Source organism: Schistocerca serialis, chromosome 3 (assembly GCF_023864345.2).
Source record: "Schistocerca serialis cubense isolate TAMUIC-IGC-003099 chromosome 3, iqSchSeri2.2, whole genome shotgun sequence".
NCBI lineage: Eukaryota > Metazoa > Arthropoda > Insecta > Orthoptera > Acrididae > Schistocerca > Schistocerca serialis.
Window position 1 is genome coordinate 166,253,165 of NC_064640.1, and position 20,044 is coordinate 166,273,208.

Here is a 20,044-nt window from a genome sequence, read left to right on the forward strand (position 1 = left end):
ATGGAAGCAGTTCACAATCCCTACAAAGCAGTGTAGGATCTAGTTAATACACACAGGCAAAAATCCCACTTCTTGTTCTCATTCTTGCAGGCCAGATGAGTTTAATGAGTATTTTATCAACTTAGTGGGAAGCACAGTAGGAGAAATGTGGCTCTGGAACAGATTTTGCAGTTGCTCTGAAATGCAGCATGGTAATGTAGAGGATAATGTTAAAAAAGATGCAATGAAAATAGTAACACTATAAACACTTGGTAACCCTGATATTTATGGCATGTCTTTTACTATATTAAAAGCTATAATCTGTAAATTACTCAGCCACTGTCAGTAATAAAGAAATGCCTCCATGCTGGGAATCTTCTGACTTCCTGAAAGTGGCACATACAGTACCGGTTTACAAAACTAGTAATTCACATGTGAAGAGTTGAGCTGCAGGCCTAGAATACCAATGCTAGGTAAGGTGGTGGAATCCATAAGGAAAAATCAGCTGTTTAGTTACTTTCAAGAAAATAACCCTGTTTATGATACACAGAACAGCTTTCAGAACAAAAAATCAACTAAAACAACAGTATTTGACTTAGTTACAAATGTCAGGGTTTTGAAGACAGCCTGTACACTGGTACTCCGTAACCTTAATAAGGCATTTGATATTATCCAATGTAATGCCCTGCTCAGTAAGCTAAAATATGGCATTAGCTGTTACACAAATTCCCAAATCCTACCTCAATAACAGTTGAGTGTATCAATGCATGGAGCAATTCTGGTGAAATGAAGGCAAAACAGTGTGCCACAGGAATCTGTAATAGTCTCTGTTAATTTTTTAATGATGTAGGCTCCAATGGCACATGCTGCAGTTTGCAGATGACACAGCTTTGTTCTCAAAAGGGAGAATGTATTTAAAGCTGTTTGAGGAGAAGTAGTCCTATTGAGTGTGGCCAAGGCCTGATTCATCATGAACAAGACGAAAATTAATAGACAACAGATGACATGCTGCCTAAGTGATACTGGAGCATTTGGTGGCATGGCAGCTATTAATCTTCTGGGCTATCTTAATAGATACGAAGTTAACCTGGCAACAGCACATCGAACGTGTGTTAAAAACTGTTTTCTCTACCTCTTGTGTAAACTAAAAAGGGTTATATCACAACAGTATACTGTGAAATATTTCACAGCCTCATCAGATATGGGTTGTTACAATGGGGTCAATCTGTGGGCTACAAGGTCTTTTTATTGCAAAAGAAAGCAATGGGGATTGTAGCCTTGTGCAAAAAACTGACCGTTGCAAACCAATTTTCTCCAGATTACGAGCTCTGTTTTCAGGCAATATATTTTCAGCTGCTTTGTTCACACACAGGTCATGGGACATACAGAACAAGAAATGAAGTTAAGCAGCAGCAATCACTGTAGACAGTACAGACAGATGATGTCAAGAGACAGAACCACTTCCCAGTAATGGACCTAAAATTATTTAATCCTTTACTTAAGGAAATAGTCATTATGAGTTCAACACATCAGAACTAAAGTTTTGTGTATACTGAAAGAACAACCTTTTTACTGTATAAAACAATATTACTTTATGTTTACTCAGCTGCAACTCCATTTTGCTACTATTCTGATTGTCTCACTATTGTAAAGTATATTGGAATATAGTTATTAACTTTGAATAAAATATTGAAATTTAAAGTGTGATGTCAAAGCAGGTACCATAAATCATTTTATTGTAGTTATATTAGTGTAAATGTAGTGTTACCTGTCCAGCTGTGACTGGTGAATGACATAGAATTTATAATAAAAATAATATAAATCTGTTTTTAAGACATTAAAATTAAAGTAATGCACTGAATTAGCCTACTGAAATTACCTTTGTAATTGCCAGGATAACCATTTACATGCTACAGAACTTTTCATTTGTAACAGGGTTTTGATGTAGAAGGTAGTGTTCAGTAAGATAATGCATGGTAAAGGGTAATATGCAAGATCTGAGGGAAAAAAATTCTGCCACACTAGAGATATTTAAATTTAAAGTCATTGTAATTGTCAAAAGAATATAATTCTGTTAAATCCTGCTCTGAAAATTTCAATAAAATAAGTATAGGAATCAGTTGGTGGTGAATGTGTGAAAAAATGGTCAGGTATTAAGTTCCCAACCAATGACTTCTATACTATTCAAATATTGTAGGGTTAGTAAAAGCCTACATAATAAACTGTGAAATGTTACCTTAGTACAAAATGAACTTTAAAAATACACTGCAAGGTAACTATATATTGTTCATTGTATGAAAGCAATGAATGTCACTACAAAATCCCTCTGTTTATCTAAAATATATAATGCTGCTCATGAAACTTTACAGAAAAATTGTGCTGGATTGTAATAAATGGAGCCTAGTTATTAGCGTCAAACTACAATAAATGCATAATATACATATTCATATTTAATACATAAAAACAAGTAACATTATTTCTAATGAAATAAAAGCAAAAGTAAACATAATTTGAAATAGTGATATACTTTACAGAATGTATCGGATGAATGGAAAGTGCCCCTTGTCTCAAGCAGAGAATTAATAGAACTTGTTCCAGAAGTTACAGTTGAGAAAGTTTTACAAATAGATGTCGGCAAATAGTAAGTACAAATATTGCATTCAATGCTAACGGTCAGGGTTATATTGTTGACAAATTGTCTGTGTTCAATTTTTTTTATAGCAGTGACAGTCACAGTGTACTTCGTCTACAGTTACGGACAAATCTTGATGCTAGTGTGCCTGTTGCTATTGGTTATGATTTAACTCCAATAGATACACATGGTGGAATCATTTTGGCAGCTCTGGTACTCCTTGGTCTCTACATATTAATTGTGTTTGAGGTATGTAGCACTGTTTCTGTAAAAAGTACCCAGAAATCTCAAACCATTACTTTTTATGAGTGTTCTTTAGATACAATAAACTTTATAAAATGCATTTCATAAGTGTGTAAAAATTTACTCAAGACATTATTTTGTTAGAATTTATATACAGTAACATTTGTTCTTAAACTGAACTATTTATGCCTTGCAGATTTTTCCCCCTTGTACATAAATTCATCACTAAAGAATGTGAAATGGACATAAGCAGAATTGTTCCAATTGTTCACAAATAGGAAAAGACTTTCTGTGAACCATCCCTCATTTCCCCTGCTGCACTTTACATAGTGTTATTAAACAAAGTATTCATTAAAAACTCAGAAAAACGTCTACAAACACATTCACGAATGATTATCAGCAAGCACTCCAAACTAAAAAAGGAAATGCACAAAGAAACTTGGTGTGATACCAGAATAGAAGTCATTCAGAATAGCAGTCATAAAAGTATATTAAAGTTATAATCAGTTACTTCCTACCATTAAGCATAGTGGCTTTATAGTAGTGGGAGTTGTAATTCCACATAACTTTAAAACTCTTACCCATGTAAGTTTCTTCATTAAAAATTGAGTCTTTTTGGGCTAATTTTCATTTCACATGAAAGAACTCTTCATGTTATTGAGATGCACTGCAAGCCAGTTACATTTGAGAATGAGATTTTAAATTTGCAGCGGAGTGTGTGCTGATATGAAACTTCCTGGCAGATTAAAACTGTGTGCTGGACAGAGACTCTAACTCGGGACCTTTGCCTTTCGCGGGCAAGTGTTCTACCAATTGAGCTAACCAAGCACGACTCACGCCCCGTCCTCACAGCTTGCCCACGTAAGGCAAAGGTCTCGAGTTACTCTGTCCGACCCACAGTTTTAATTTGCCAGGAAGTTTTACATTTGGCTTTCCACAGCTTAGTGCTAATTTACACAATATTTTGAAGCTTTTTTTTAGGATGGATGGACAGAAGTGTGTACAAATTTGGATCCTAAATTACCATGCAGACTTCAATGTGCACATGTTCAGTTGTCTTAATTTTGACAGACCAATATCCAATGTTGTACTAATGTAATGGATCAAAGCAAACCAATGGGATATTATTTGCAAAAGGTCCCAAAATATAATTATTATAACTAGTGTAACCAAAGATAAAAAGTGTACATTGCCATAGTGTGTTAAGAGGTTTAAACAATTAGTGAAATTATGTTAAATGAAAATTTTTCTTTCAAATTTTCCTTCAAATTGTTATGAAATAAACTAATTGTAATATAATTTCTATAGCTTTTTATTCAGTGTCTTCTGAAGTACTTCCTCAGTAATACATATGCAATGTAATGTCTGCAGTATTTTGCCATAGTCAATGCAATTAAATTTTTTTTACAGGTTGTTCATCGTACATTAGCTGCCATACTGGCCTCAACAATGTCTGTGGCAATACTTGCCTACTTTGATGAGGTATGTTGTCAACAACAGTAGTAGTATTGGTAATGTACAGGAACCACATTTCATGAGAATTATGTAGACTTTCATTGTAACTAAAATAAATGTTGCTTTTAAAGAAAACTAAATTTTTGTTGGTAATAACTTTACATTGGCTATAAAAATGATTTATTAATCTATTACTGGGGACAGGGATTGCATTAATCAGAATATGTGCCAAGTCTCTTAAGTCTGATAAATCTTCAGTTGAATATTTTAACATGAATGGTCTCAGTTGCAATGCATGAGAGTAAAAGCACAAAATCTGATTGTAAAGCATATCCTGTTCAATGGATGTAACACCAAAAATGAAGTACTAACTGTCCAGAGCAATTTTTTGCTAACAGATAAATATTTGTAGTGAAACAGTGTACTTAATTTTTTTTACAGAAGCTGTTAAACTTTCATTCACTTAAGATTTCATCATTTCTAGCACAATTTCTTTTTCAGAGACCTTCCATGGCAGAGCTTGTCTCATGGCTTAATGTTGAAACACTGCTGCTGCTATTTTCAATGATGGTTTTGGTTGCTATTTTTGCTGAAACTGGTGTTTTTGACTATCTTGCAGTCTTTGCATTTAAGGTTAGTGTGCATAGATTTTACATAAATGAGCTCATTTTATAGTTCATAAAATTGAGGGGAACTTCTACTTTAAATATCTTTGAAATTTTTTTATTCACAGGTGACAAATGGTAAAGTATGGCCACTTGTCAATGTACTTTGTATCTTCACAGCTACACTGTCTTCATTTTTGGATAATGTCACAACAATGATGCTTATGACTCCAGTAACAATCAGGTACACAGATTATCTTAAAATATTTTTGAACTTCTCGGTACAGTAAGTAATTTTCTTAAATGAGATCTTATGCCAACAATGAACAGAATGTAACTAGTGAATGTCATCTTAAGCAAATAGAACATTACACTTCTTGAAACAGTACCTCTATATAAAAAATTTTGTTTAGTCAGTTCATTCTGCCAATGTAGCATTTGTAACATTAAAGAGTGAAAATCATATTAAAAGTATATGTTGCTAAGACTTAAAACAACAAAGTTTTTATTTAATTTGTGTTAAGCTCAGTAGTGAAACTAAGAAGACACACTCAATGGCTTCTTGTAAAAGTAATTTGTGTACAGTGGGGAGACAAGAGCTAATTTTTTCAAAAATTAATGTAGAATGGTCTTAAATTTGGAAAATTTCAAAATTAAATGGGTGAGACAAGATTATTTTATAATTCAGCTCCAACAAAATAGCAAAACATTCTCAAAAGAATTACAAAGAAACATAACTTTAACATACTTGGAAACTGAGTCTTCAATGGAGCCTCCATGCTTAACTCAGTTGGAATAAAAGATTCAGTTTAACTATCTAGCTCTACTGGAATGTCTTCTTCCTCTTTCCAGGTTGTGTGAAGTAATGCAGATAAATCCTGTGCCAATATTAATGGCACTTATCATGTACTCCAATGTAGGTGCTGCCTTAACCCCTGTGGGTGATCCACCAAATGTAATAATAGCATCGAATTCAGACATACAGAATGCAGTGAGTAGTAATTAGAGAATCTGAAATAACTTTATCTTAAAAGTTTCATTGAATATATTGTCTACAATGAATTACAAAATAAGGTATCGAACATTAAATGTAATTATAACATCCTTTACCCTAAGAGGAGCTTGTAATTTCATTTATTGCTCATCCATTTTATTATATACAGTGATATAAAACTTGTAAGAAGTTGATGTATGAGGGCTGTCAAGAAAGTGATGAACCACATCTTTTCTTCAGTAATTCTTTGCTGAACATAATGAGAATTAAACACACGAAAGAATGGTGTTTTATCTACACACCCTATTTTTTCCACCTAATCTCCATCCCAAACTATGGCCTTCCTCCAGTGCAAAAAAAGTGTATATGACCTGTCTATACCAACCCTTGTCCTGGTGATGGAGCCAGTGTTTCATTCTTTGTATCACCTTTTGCTCATCCTCAAGACGTGTTACATGAATCGCATTCTTTAATGCCCCAAACAAGTGGAAATCAGAGGGGGCTAAGTCAAGTGTGACAGCTATGGATGGTCTGCAGATCCGTGGAGCTCCGCCAAATCACCTTCCTATGACCTCGGCTTCCATGCCCAGTTAGTAATTGTGCTTCTGCTGAGAGCAGATGCTCCATAGAATTTGTACAACCATTTGAGAATATTTCCCACTGTTTCTTTCTCTACAGTGAGAAATCAAATGGTGGCACTTTGCATGTAATGTAAATTGTCTAAATATGCCATCTTGAAACTGTCCTGCAGGTATGCTATTGTTGGCAGTGATGGAAACTTGGCACGCTCACTCAACTTCAAATAACACATACATAACATTTCGCATTTGTAGCATTGTTTTTGGCTGAGGAAAAAACGTAGTGCATTACTTTCTGAGCAACCCTCATAAAACCCTTAAATAGGGATACTAGTAAGTAGTCATTAAATTACACATGAAAAACAAATTCTTCAAATTGTCAGTTACCAAGAAACAAAGCAGGAAATAGTAATGAAGTCCTAAACAAATGACTTGTATATGACATGCTTCATGACTCTAAATCACTCCCATCCTGTCTAAAACTGTTTAGTGGTGTTGCTTAATCTTGATTACAGAAATACATGACTTATGTTGAGCTGGTCAGCCACTGTGTAAGTCATTCTATTTAACTCCCTATGCAATTATTGTACTAACTGGACTGCTGGTAATACTTCAGAACTAAAAAGTGATTCCTTCAGATTTCTGGCAATTTTTTTTTTCAAGCATACTTTGCAATACCAGATAGTCCCTGTCAGTATGATGTGTGCCTGGTCTTGGTTTAGCTGCGATTGTTCCTTCACTTTACCATGCCATAATCTCAAAATAAAATAAACTTTGGCAGCTTCAGAGGGCTTGAAATTACTGTTGTGGATATCTCAGGTGATATGTAATGACCAGTCTGTTTAGTCACAAGCCAAGCTCATCTGACCCATTCTGGTGATACTGCTTTCCTATTGAGAATGAAATACTCCCTGCTTCCTTTTATACTTGCCAGTACAACCCTTTAAGACACGTAGTGGTCAATTACAGATAGTGTTGTCCAGATGCTTTTTAATTGGATAGTGTAAACCTACATATTTTTACTTTCTCAGTGTCCATTTAACCCAGTGTTAGAGTACTGGATGTATGTGCTGATACTTTGTATATTCCGATTAATAATTCTGACAGTGTAACAAGAACATACACAAATGATGCTCTGTTTGCCAGTAGGAAAAATTGAACAATTTCACCACATATAAAGGTTTTTGAAATAAGCATATTTCCCAAAAAAAAAAAAAATTGTGGCCTTGTATTGAAAAATTGTTAGTTGGCAAGTACATAGTGGACATGACACAAGCTGTAAAAATGAATTGGGTGTAAATTCAGGTGATGCACAATTTAAAATGGACCACTAGTAATTGTTGAATTTCCACCAGTGAATTGTTCTTTCAAACTTGAGACAATCAGCAAATGCAGAGAACTATTCCAAGGTAAACTGAATGAAGAAAATACACTAAAAATCATAAATAGTAGCCCATACAAGCCTGCAGGCCATTTCCTTAGAGATGCTAATAAGATCGTTAACCTGTTGTAATTGTACTAAAAGAAATCATGAAACTTAAGTATTTTGACTACACTATTTCCCTACTATTAGTGTAGTATAATGTCAAATATGCTGCCCATGAAATAGGTTCGTCACAATTGTGAATCTGAAACGCAAAGAGTGTGACAACTTCTTAAATATAACAACTTCCTCTCCAGGTATGCCTTCTGGAGTTTTTCAAATGAAAAGCTAAAACAAAATACCTGACACCACAATTTCAAAATATGATAAAATTGTTAAATGATTCTTGCTGTGGATCAGTGAATTTAAACAGCAGCTGTTCTTTAAAATTAAACACAACCCATGACATATCAGGAAAGAACAAACTGTGTTGTAAAATATTTGCATTCAGATTTAAGCAAATAATATAAAAAGTAGTTTGCAGTAAAGCAATAGTTTTAGTCTATGAAGTAAGGGGCCATGGTGTTGCAAGTTTTGAAAAAGAAATAAGACAGAGATAAATGTAAAACTGCATAAAAGCAGAGGTCAAGGATATGATGGTGCTGCACCTGAGAGGCAAATAATCAGATCTGCAGTCAAGACTTAAAGGAAGTGTCCCAGTCCTGCCTGTTATACTTAAGAAACACTGAGAACTATTAACCTATTTCCAAACTGCAAGAAAAAATCTCCATAGAAAACTTTGAAGCTGTAGTAAGAAACGTGAAAGTACTAGTGACTGTTTAGAGCACTGATACTTAGTTGACCTCAAAACATACCCATACAGTGAATAAATTTGATATGCTCTCTGCAGATCATAGAATTGTGGATAGACTTGTCTTTTCGAGTCAGTTTTTAATACTTTTGTTGAATAAAATGTCAATAGTTAAACATAATGTTTTATGAGCCTTCAGAATGTTAATAATTATTTTTCTAGCTTATATCCCATTGTTATTCTAGAAACTGAAAAATTCAAAACAGCAAAGAAAGTCGGTTAGAAATAATGACATTTAACTCTCTCTTTCGCATGAACTTATTAGCTAAACAAACTCATGTTGAAAGAATTTGGAAAGGAAATGTTATCAGTTAAAGATCTCTCAATGTATGTTGAAAGCACTTTACTTGCAAGTGGTATCTCTGATGTATACACAGCTCTTCAGCTGTACTTGTCTATGCCAGTTACTTCTGCTGGTGTGGCAGAAAAGTCATTTTCTGATTTCAAACTATTCAAAGTGGTTTTTGGAAATTAGATGCCAGTTGAAATGAAGTGCTTTAGCAAGTGTGCATGAACATATCACTTTCTTAACTTGAATGTGGTCATTTTTTGGAAGCTTAACATAAGAGAAATGGAAAAATGTTTACTTTAAGCAATGCCTTCATTTACATAAATTGAGGCTACATGTTACATTACAAGGAGTGGATCAATTTGTCAGTTTGTGGTGTGTATATCTGTTTCCATATTTGTTCTTCAAATGCAAATTAGTAAGACACCCAATGTTTGTTTGCAGGTGCACCCCCAAAAGCTCAGATACACAACTAATTACTGCATGATTGTAGCCATGATACACAAAGCCAAGAGCCATGACAGTAGTAAAAATTTATATGCCCAGAAGTTCTAAAGATGAAGGGATTAGAAAAATGTATGATGAGAAAAAGAAATTATTCAGATAATTAAGGAAAAATACAAATTGATGGGTGTTGGAATTTCATAACAGGAAAATGAAGGGAAAGAAATAGTGGGTGCAAATGTACTGGGGAAAGAAATGAGGAAGGTGACCAGCAGAATTCTGCACAAAGCAATTGAATCACTGGCAATATTTGGTTTAAGACTCGTGTAAGAACACTGTACATGGAAGACACATGGGGACACTAGCAGACTTTAGAAATAACTTAAGACAGTTTGAAACCAGGTTTTGAACTGTGACATTTTAGGGAAAAATGTGAATTCTGATTTTTGGTTTTGAGCTGCAGACAAAACAACATTGCAAAATTGTAGGAAATTGTGATGGGACCTGGATAAACTGAAGGAACCAGAGCTTATTGACAAAGCATTAGGCAGAATTTGACTGAAACTGGGGAAAGAATACAGCAGAAGATAAATCGGTGGGTCTAAGATGTAGTGAAGGCTGCAGAGGATCACATAGGTCAAAATAAGACACAATAGAAAGCTTTTGGCTAACAAATGACAGTGAATTTGACAAAATGAGAAAATATAAAAATGCAGTAAAGTTGTCAAAAAGGAACAATATCCAAAAAATGACTAAGTGCAAAAGATGGATCAGGAAGGGGCGGAGGACAAAAACAAGGCTGTAGAGAAGAGGAAGTGTACATAAGGATGAGATGAAAGGCAAAATGCAAGAATAATGAGACTGTGTGCTGAAAGACTAAAGTGGACATAAAGCATGTGAAGTAGAGGATATTCTCTCAGAATTATTGCAATTCTTCATAGTCAGCCATGACCAAATTATTCTACTTGTTCTGAAGATAACACAGGCAAAATACATTAATTCTTCTGGAGGAATGTAATAATTCCAGTTCCAAAGGTGGCAGTCGCTGACTGGTGTAAGTACGAACATATCATAAAAGGTTGTTGCAAAAACGTTAACAGGAATAAATTACAGAAGAATGGAAAAACTGGTAGAGGCTGACCTTGGGAAACAATGTGGGTTCTGGAGAAAAATAAATACGCAAGATGGTGGTGTCAATACAATTTATCCTAGACTACAGGTTGAAGAAAGGCAAACCTACATCTACAGCATTTTAGATTTAGAAAAAACTAATGTGGAAAGGACTATACTGTTAAAGATTTTATATAATGCAGGGTTGAAATATAGGTATTTAATAGTTATGTACAACTTTGAGAAATTACATAGCTATTATGAGTCTAAGGAAATGAAAAGGCAACAGTAGTTGAACAGGGAATGAGACAGGGATGTAGCTCGTCCCTGATACTGAAGTTGTATACTGAGAAAGCTGTGAAAGAAACTAAGAAACTTTGAAAAGAATTAAATTTCAGGAACAAGACATAGAAACTTCATGGTTTACTAATGACATTATAATTCTGTCACAGCTAATGACTTCAAAGAGTGGTTAAATGGACAGGATAGTGTATTGGAAAGAAGTCATAGGATGAACATTAATAAAAATAAAATGAGGGAAATGGTATGTAGACAAAGTAAATTGATGATGCTAAGGGAAATAAATTACAAATGACACACAAGTAGTAATTTTATTATCTGGGCACACACAAGTCATTGTGACTGAAATAGAGTAAGTAAAGTGCAGACTAGAAATAGCAATGTAAATTTTCTGAAAAAGTGGAGAATATCAATGTTTTATAAAATTCTGTGGATTAGGAAGTCTTTACTGAACATTTTTCCTGACATTATTTGTTTGTAGTGTAGTCTTGTACAGAAGTGAAACATGGATGAAAGGCAATTGTATTGTATTTTTTTATTGATCCAGGCAATCATAGTGTTGTACAGCTGTACATATGATATTGGATAGGTCAAGAGAGCTATTTACAAGTAATTTTTACAAATTGATTTTACATTATTTTGTAGCAAGGAAATTATGTATCTTAAATGAAACAGTTAATACAAATCATAGAATTGTAAGGTTGTACATATATTGGACAGGTCAAGGGAACATATTTACAAGTAATATTTAATAAATTGATTTTACATTATTTTGCAATGAGGAAGTTGGCTATCTTTAACAAAACAGTAAATACAAATGTTGTATGGTAAAATACAAACAGCCAATACAAATGAATGTAATAGTAAAGTAGTCCAGTGTATTTCATAGACATGCACAGTATATAATAATCCAGTATATTTCATAGACATGCACAGTATATAATTTTCAGACCTAACTTAACATTTATCATATTTACATTTTAACCCCCTTTCAAAAAAAGGATCAACTGCATAAAAACAATTGTCCAAGAGATATTTTTAACTTACGTGAGAAGGCTCTTTGGTTCTTTGTTGCTTTTATTTCATTGGGTAAATTATTATACATTTGTATCCCAACATTTAAAACACTTTTTTGCTAGCAGGTAGTCCTGGATTGAATCATATGTAGGTCAGATTGCTGCCTTGTTGCATAGTTACGAATATCTCAATTGAATTTTAGTGTGCAGTCATTGTTTAACAGGTATGACTTGACAAATGAGACAATATTATAAATGTAAGCAGAGGGCAGTGTCGTCATGCCATTTGTTTTGAAATGTCTGCATGATTCGTTAAGTCTTAGATTACATATTGTGTGTATTGCCTGTTTTTGCATTTTGAAAATATATCTATCTCCAGGTGAGTTCCCCCAAAATATGATTCCATACTGTAATGTAGAATGGAAGTAAGCATAATATACATGTATGAGAACAGATTTTGTGACTGATTTTTTGAGTATCCTTAAAATAGAACATTTACAGACTAGATAGCTTCTGGGATATCTTCATACAGAAGAATGCTGAAGATTATATGACGAGAGGAAATAGCTTACAAGTTGAAATGGTGAAACTATATTAAAAGAAGGGCTCAGCTAGTAACTAATTCCTTGAGTCAAGTCATTATGTCTGAAAATAGAAGCAGGTGTTTGAGTAAAAACTGCAGAGGAAGACACATTAATACAGAAAGATGGTACAAATATGTCAATAGCAGTACTAACAGAGATGATGAGTCTTTTACAGGACAGACTAGCATCGAGGGCTGCATCGAACCAGTCTTTGGACTAAAGACCACCACAAAAGACACATATTGTAGACAACTAATTAAATATGTAATTTTAAATAAAATAGATTGTGTAAATTTCTAAACTGGTGAAGGCAAAACAAAATATCTTAAAATTGTTGGCTACTGCACACTGATTTTCCTATGATGTATAATAATTTTATTTTTCCTCATAAATTATAAATAGTGCAGAAATTGACTGTAAATAAAAGAAAAGCTATAATTAAATGGTAAGAAAATAACCTTCCCCAGTAATTTTGGTAAAATTTTATTTTTCATATCCTTCATTTAAGTGAATCAAACTTACTGGTTATGTCACTAAAGTCAAATTTAGCAGCTGTTGTATTCTATTGAAAATTCAACTGAATTATAGTCTGGTTCATGTATACTTGACCCTAAGTAGTAAAGTTCCAACAAATTAAAAATGATTAAGATGCTGCAGTCCCTAGAATTTTCATAAATATCCTCAAAGCTATTTTAATGTGTGTGTTCTCATGTAACATATTGGTGACTGGAAACTTAGTTGAGGGTCAGAGACCTGTTCCCATCTAACTTATTATTTGATAAAATAATTTGAAGCAATCTTAGTTTAATTCCTGTCCTTAAATGGCAGAAATTGGGAAGCCAACAGTCAATTAGCATATTTGCTTAAGCACCCATTTGCCAACCTTTGATATCCTACAAAAGCTTCATTGTTGAGAACGAGCTAGCTGTATAAACAACACAATCCATGTGATACCTGTTCACTTAGTCACTTCTTTGATGCCACTTGGGTGAAATGACACTGGCAACAACATGCATTTATGGTACTGGGCTGAAAGAAATGCCATGAACTGTTGCTGGTTAGGTCTTAAACTTTTTTGTACGCCCCCTCTGCCCCCCCTCCCTCCTCCTTTGTGCCTGTGCCCTTGTCAGGAGTCACTCTTGCCTTGGCCTCAGAGCAGCTCTAGCTGTACACTTTGGGTGTAATCTAAAAATATCTCTGTAAATTGAGTGTAGATTTTTCCCAGTATCTGACTTGTCACACATTTTCTGAAACTTTGTGCATTAGAGAGCAGCAACACCAGCACTATGGCTACCACAAAGAAAAACACCAGATGTATATGAAGAGATTTTATAATCTTAAAAATACTGACTAAATATTGCCAAGTACCTACCACCTCGTCACTGAAGTTGTACACTTTTATACTAGTTCATTTGTAACTTAAGTTTGGGTTCATTCTTGTAAAAAAATATAAAAAATAGCATTTATTTACAGGGTGTCAATTTTGGGTCTTTCATACTGCATATGGGAGTTGGATTAGTATTTGTCATGTCATCACTCTACATCCTGCTGCGTTTCATATTCTTCAGAAATATAGAGGATCTGCGTTACAATGAACCACAAGAGGTTCAGGGTAAGTACTTTACTCCAGATTGAATTTTCCTTAAATATGGTTTTTAAAGTTTCAATTAATCATAGCTACAACCTTCCTACATTTATCTTAAAGAAAATAAATTATAAGAGACTAAACACATCGTGTGATATTTTTCTTTGTGTTTACTAATTAGTTTTTATCTGAAAAGCATAGAAAAATAAGGAATTTAACATGGGTATCTTCAAAAACTCATATCTTGCAAAATAGCCCTCATAATATTGTGATTATTCCACAGAGTTACGCATTGGCTCTCTGAATATCAGTTTTCACAACTTTGTGTTGTTTAAACAGAGAGAACACAATGTATGGCATTTCAGTTTCTTGTAAATGCACTGTATTTAATGGCAAATGGGAAATTGGCAAACTCAAATTCTGTGTGGGGCTCCAGAGTTAAAATTCAATGGAAATTTATACAGGAATCATATGATAGCATAATTATTTTGAGGTAGAAAAAATTCTTATTTTTAACTATATCAAAAGTATTGAATCTAAACAGCTTTAACTTTCCAGACAGCATACAAAAACAAGTTCCTTTATTAAATGGAAAAATTATATATAATTGGACCTGAATGTGGTCTAAAATTATTTTATGAAAGACTAAGCTTCCCTGTTTAGACTTAATGGAATTAATTTTTTTTTTCTCTCCCTTACTACCTTGCTGGCTCTTGCATCAATGTATAGGAATCCAATCATTAGACTTACTTATTCTAAGAGTGCACTTGTTGATTTTTGTATTCCATACCACCATTTCTATAGGCAACACACTCCTATCAGTTATTGTATGTTTATTTTCCATCTGTGTTGTGGTTCATAAGCATTATAACCATGTGTCCTTGTGGTTAGTGAATACGTAAGTGAATGTCAACAATATTGGGAAAAGGAGATATTGCTACTGACTGTAAAAACTAACATGTTGAGTTGCAAACAGATACAATGAAAAGATTCTTGCACATTGAGCTTTCAGCCAACTTTGTCATTGGTTCCATATTAACTGTATCAATTTAACATGTTAAAGTAAATGTTCAAACTTCTCATGCCACAAATTGGCGAAAAACGAATTTATCAAAGGAATTCTATGGATTTAAAAATTTTCACTGAAAATATATTGCGTTCTTAAACAAATTTGTAGTGTTACATGGCATGTTGCCTAGCAATACAGTATATTTAATAATGGTTTCACTTATACAAAACGTTGCAATAAAAGCAGTTACCCAAATTCTTTAGAGTAATGTATAACTCATATTTAAACAAGGAAGCAATTGCCAATTTTAGCAATTTCAAAGTCTGTTGAAATCTATCAAATAATAATACTTAATTGAGAGATTAGTAAATAAATACAAATCCATCACAATATAAAACTAGCAAAATAAACATTTTGTATGTTCAGACCTTTACTGGCAACAAAAACCTTACCTGTACAGATACAGGCATGTAAAAGACAGTGAACCATTCAGTTCTAGCATTTAGTATTAAAACTAGTATTCATATTTCATATTAGATGGTCTGTAACATAAATCAAAACTACCATATATGCTGATGTGAAAATTTTACTTATTATTTCGTACATATTATGTAATACAGAAATGAGCTTCTGCTTCAGAATTGCATAAATGCTGTCTTAGATTTACGGCATGAGATTGGTGTCTGGCAAAGAGCAGCTGCATCATTAACATCATATTCAAAAGATGAAGATATTGTGAGAAGAGCACTACTGAAAAAGGTGAAACACCTTACAAGGGACCTTACAGAGCGAATAAACAATGAAGGGTAATTATCTTCTTGAAATGTAAGTCATTGTGTAGTTTAATGTGAAATCATTCATACAGTGAGCTTCATCTGATTAGTTCTTTATCCACTTACCATATTCATCCACAAACATTATTAAAGCTATTGCATGAAATTAAAGCTTCTAGGAGTGTGCTGGAAAGTAAAGCTGCTGAGTTTATTTGAAAACACTTAAAGCTTTTTAAATAAAACAAATGTGTTAACACTAGACATTTCTATCCTTCGTGCCTATATATATTTGCAGTCATCTCCCACCTGTGGATGACCTCTGCTGTGAGAACCCCTTCCCCAGTATGCTGAAAACCTCACAAAGGCCTTCAGACAGGCAACACCCCTTAACCTAATCCACGATAGAATTACTATGCCATGTCCCCACATACCTCCAGTCCTCCCACCACTTTAAAGAAACAGCTACAAAAGGGGCACTCCCCCCCCTCCCCAACTGCTTTTTGTAGATGACTCAAGGCTTCAACTATAGACCCTTTACAGTCATACGCTACTGTTGAAAAATGGTTATTGAAGATATCGGCAACTATATCATCTGCCATGCTTTCATTATGCCACACTTCCCTACTGTCTGTATATTCAGCAACTTTGTCTCCCTTTTGACCACCTTCCAGATAATTATTTTATTATTTGAATTGTTACTTTGGTCTGATAAAAATGCTTTTCACTTCTTTAATGACACTTTCTAGGATGCTATTGTAAAACTTGTCTTGCTCCCTATCATGTGGTTTGTTAGAAATTCTGATTGAGACACAAAGAATTCTCTTTCACAGGATTTTCGATTTCCTTAGTGAGTCATTATTGTTGCCTGTAATCACTAATCTGGGTGTTTTTGAAATTCTCTTGGGAAATACTGCTTCAAAAATGGTAACATTCATTAAGGAATATGTTAAATTTGTCATATACATCTTTAGCCTGATACATCTTTAGCCTGATACACTGTGTCCCATTTCAACTGCTGCAAATGTCTGCTGAAGGTTTCCAGAATCTCACTATTCATTAGTCTAAAAGCTCTAATGGTAAAATCACTCTTGCTAGTTGGGTTCACACCATACATTTTAACAACTGCCCATCGTGGTCTGAAAGACCATTTAAGATTTGTGTTAAGCTTATGTTATCAATTTTTAGTGTCTACAAAATATCGTCAATCAGGCTTGTGGGAAAGTAAACTACTGCCCTCAGGTTAAAAAAGCTCATTACATTCTCAAAATCCACTATATCATTATTACAGGTAAGGAAATTTACTTAACCTCCAGTATGCTGTCATGATGTCTAATTCAAATTTGATATAGCAAGAAAGAAATGGTTAAACATAATTCAGTTTTAGCATTTAAAATTCTTCAAAATTCATAATGTCCAGCTGTGTTTACAAAATAGAGTACTTGTATAATGCTTTTGAGAAGTCTTCAGGAATTTATCAAGTGTTGGTTACCATAATATGAAATTGATTGCTTTAATATTTTTTTCAGGGAGGACAAGCCTGATTATTCTACAGAACTAGATCGTTTGCAGAACATGGTCAGTATTTTAGAGCAATTCATTTTGACCTGTAGTATGGAAAAGCCTACTCTTTTGACAATAGTTCAGGCTTCCAACTCGTTTGAAACGAGATACTAAGACAAACTGCAAAGCCAGTTATCTAAAAATGCCAAGTTACGGTGGATAAAATTTGTATTGAAATTGTCAGACTTTAGTAGTTTAATTTGATCATTCTGAAAAAAATTAGTGAAAGACTTATTTCATTTGTAAAATTAAAAAAAATATATTTTTTACAGCCTATATGATTAGATGTGGAATATTTTCAGTTTAGTATTAGTTTGCAGCAAATTTTGTGTAACAAAAAAGTCTAAAGAATGATACACAGTTAACTGATAAAATAGTTTGGTTACTGATAAATCTGCTTTAAATATTTTTTCACACATATTGGTTAGTACTTTTGAAATTTCATAGGAAAGTGTTATGAATTAACCTGATTCTGAGGGTTAAGGGCTCTTATATTTTCATGAACAGTTTGGTTAAAGAATGCAAACACTATGAAAAAATTAGAAAACTTCTGGGTACTAAAGTACTTGGACCTAGTTACATGTTTGTCCATATTCAATGTGTTTAATTCAACTAAATTTCCTGTAGTGAGGCGTTAAAATGTGCTGCAACATTTTTTCCATTTTCTCTTGATAAGAGCTTACACTGAGTGAGGTGATGCAGTGTTTAGCACACTGGACTTGCATGTGGTTGGACAATAGTTCAAACCTGCTTCCAGCTGTCCTGATTTAGGTTTCCTGTGATCCAAATGCCTAATTCACTTTCGTGTAAGGAGTTCGTTAGTATCATATCACTTCTATGTAGGTACTAGAAATGTAAACATAAAAAAAATTAAGCAGTTGCTGAACTCCTCACATTGTCTGAAGGATAGGATATGTGAAAATTTCTAGATCTGTGTAATATGTTAATGATACCAGTACAATTCTTCCACTATGCAGTAGAATGTGGAGTTGAAATTTCCTGACATTTAAAGTGCTGCTGCTGCTGCTGCTGCTGCTGCTGCTGCTGCATTTCTCATAATACTTAAGATTTAAATAAAAAAACACAATAGTTGAAACATTTCTGATCAAAATATTAATTCAGATCATAGCAAACATTTAACTGAAAATACTATTGCCCCTGACTATGGCATGTAGTGTCAACATAGTAAATTAATATATCAACTAATTATAAAATCTGGTCTAAGTGCCAAAAATTTCGTTTTACTGTCAAAATATGGGCTATGTGCCTAACATTAGTCAGTAAAAACTGGTCTATCAGTGTGGAAGTGGTTTAAAACATTGCCACCAGAATGCACCACGTACTAAGTGCCACTTGTTCTGAAACAAAATCTGGGCTGTGTGCCCTTGCTGTTGTTGCAAGCAGATCCACTACAGGCCAACCATGTGCGGTCTTGACCTGCTGAGGAATAGAAGTCTATCACACTAGCCTGATGAAGGCCTAACAGCCATCCTCAAAAGAATATTATCAGAGAAGCGAAGCACACCTACCCAAACCAAAGAACGATAGGAAAAGCGCACCAGGTGCTCAACCTGCTGTCAAGCCCGGGAAAGGCTTGTCATTTTGAATGAGAGCAGACTGACCATTCTATCAGAACCACCTGATGATGGCAGAAGGGTTATTCGCCAAAATATTGTGGGGCTGAAACAGTTGCATCTGGCTGGACACCAAAGACCCCTGGAAATAAAACATACACCTGAAAACCCTCCAATCACTAAATATGCGGTCAGTTTTCCTCCAAATTTTATATAACAGTACATACATCTAGATGCTGAATCACAAAATTTGTTAAAGCCTTTTATTGAATTTTTTGATTGGTTGTCAAAGCCTTGTACATTAAGCACTTGGTTCCAACACTTCACATTTAAAAAATATAATTTAATTGTGCCACAGAAGTATTGCCTTAGTCCCACAATTAACATTAAGCTCACTGGTTTTAATGCCCTTACTATAACTTACATGTTCCAAAATTTTTGTGGAATTCAGATAATCTTAGCACACTGTATTTGGTAAAAATTTGACAGATGCCATTCTGATAGAAAACTTCCTCAGTTGCAGCATTAGTGTCTTGTATACAGTGGCAATCAACATTGAAGTAGAATCAAATAAAGAGAGAACCAGTTTGCATTGAAAGTGTGCATTCAAGGTTACACAAGCTGTAATTATAATTGAAGATATGATTTAAGAGACTAGTGTTTCCAGAGTAAGAATTTCATTAAAACTAAAATTTAGATCAGTCTTTCATATTTTGAGGATGACTTCTCTTTTTGTGTACTTGACACTGATGATAGTTGCAGGAGTTTTCTTGTTGACTCCCTTATTTGACCATTTTCTCAGATAATTCATCATTCAGTACAAATATAAAGTTACTGTTTCATAGTGTCCAGGGTTGCTGTTCTAATCAGTGACTGTTGCACCATGATACATTACTTAGTACACAAATAACTGGTAAGTTTATCTGGTGTTCCCTTTATAGCAGTGCTACTTAACAATTAAGTTTATTTTGTCAAAGATTTTACTTTTCAAAAGTAAATGTTGAGGATGCATATGATAACAGTAACCTTCATCCATTTTGCTTCAGATTTTTGTTTGTTCAATAGAACTTAGTTACTTTG

General features: G+C 33.9%; 1 protein-coding gene across 1 annotated transcript in view; it reads left to right on the forward strand.

Annotated features, from left to right (window-relative positions):
* Nucleotides 1-20,044, forward strand: part of LOC126470730 (P protein) — an 82,644-nt gene that overhangs the window by 51,672 nt on the left and 10,928 nt on the right. Inside the window, exons 7-15 of the mRNA XM_050098734.1 lie at nucleotides 2,514-2,620; nucleotides 2,710-2,860; nucleotides 4,265-4,336; nucleotides 4,811-4,942; nucleotides 5,043-5,158; nucleotides 5,767-5,905; nucleotides 13,937-14,075; nucleotides 15,719-15,863; nucleotides 17,357-17,405. Coding sequence (XP_049954691.1) covers nucleotides 2,514-2,620; nucleotides 2,710-2,860; nucleotides 4,265-4,336; nucleotides 4,811-4,942; nucleotides 5,043-5,158; nucleotides 5,767-5,905; nucleotides 13,937-14,075; nucleotides 15,719-15,863; nucleotides 17,357-17,405 — 1,050 coding nt within the window. The remainder of the gene's footprint in view (nucleotides 1-2,513; nucleotides 2,621-2,709; nucleotides 2,861-4,264; nucleotides 4,337-4,810; nucleotides 4,943-5,042; nucleotides 5,159-5,766; nucleotides 5,906-13,936; nucleotides 14,076-15,718; nucleotides 15,864-17,356; nucleotides 17,406-20,044) is intronic.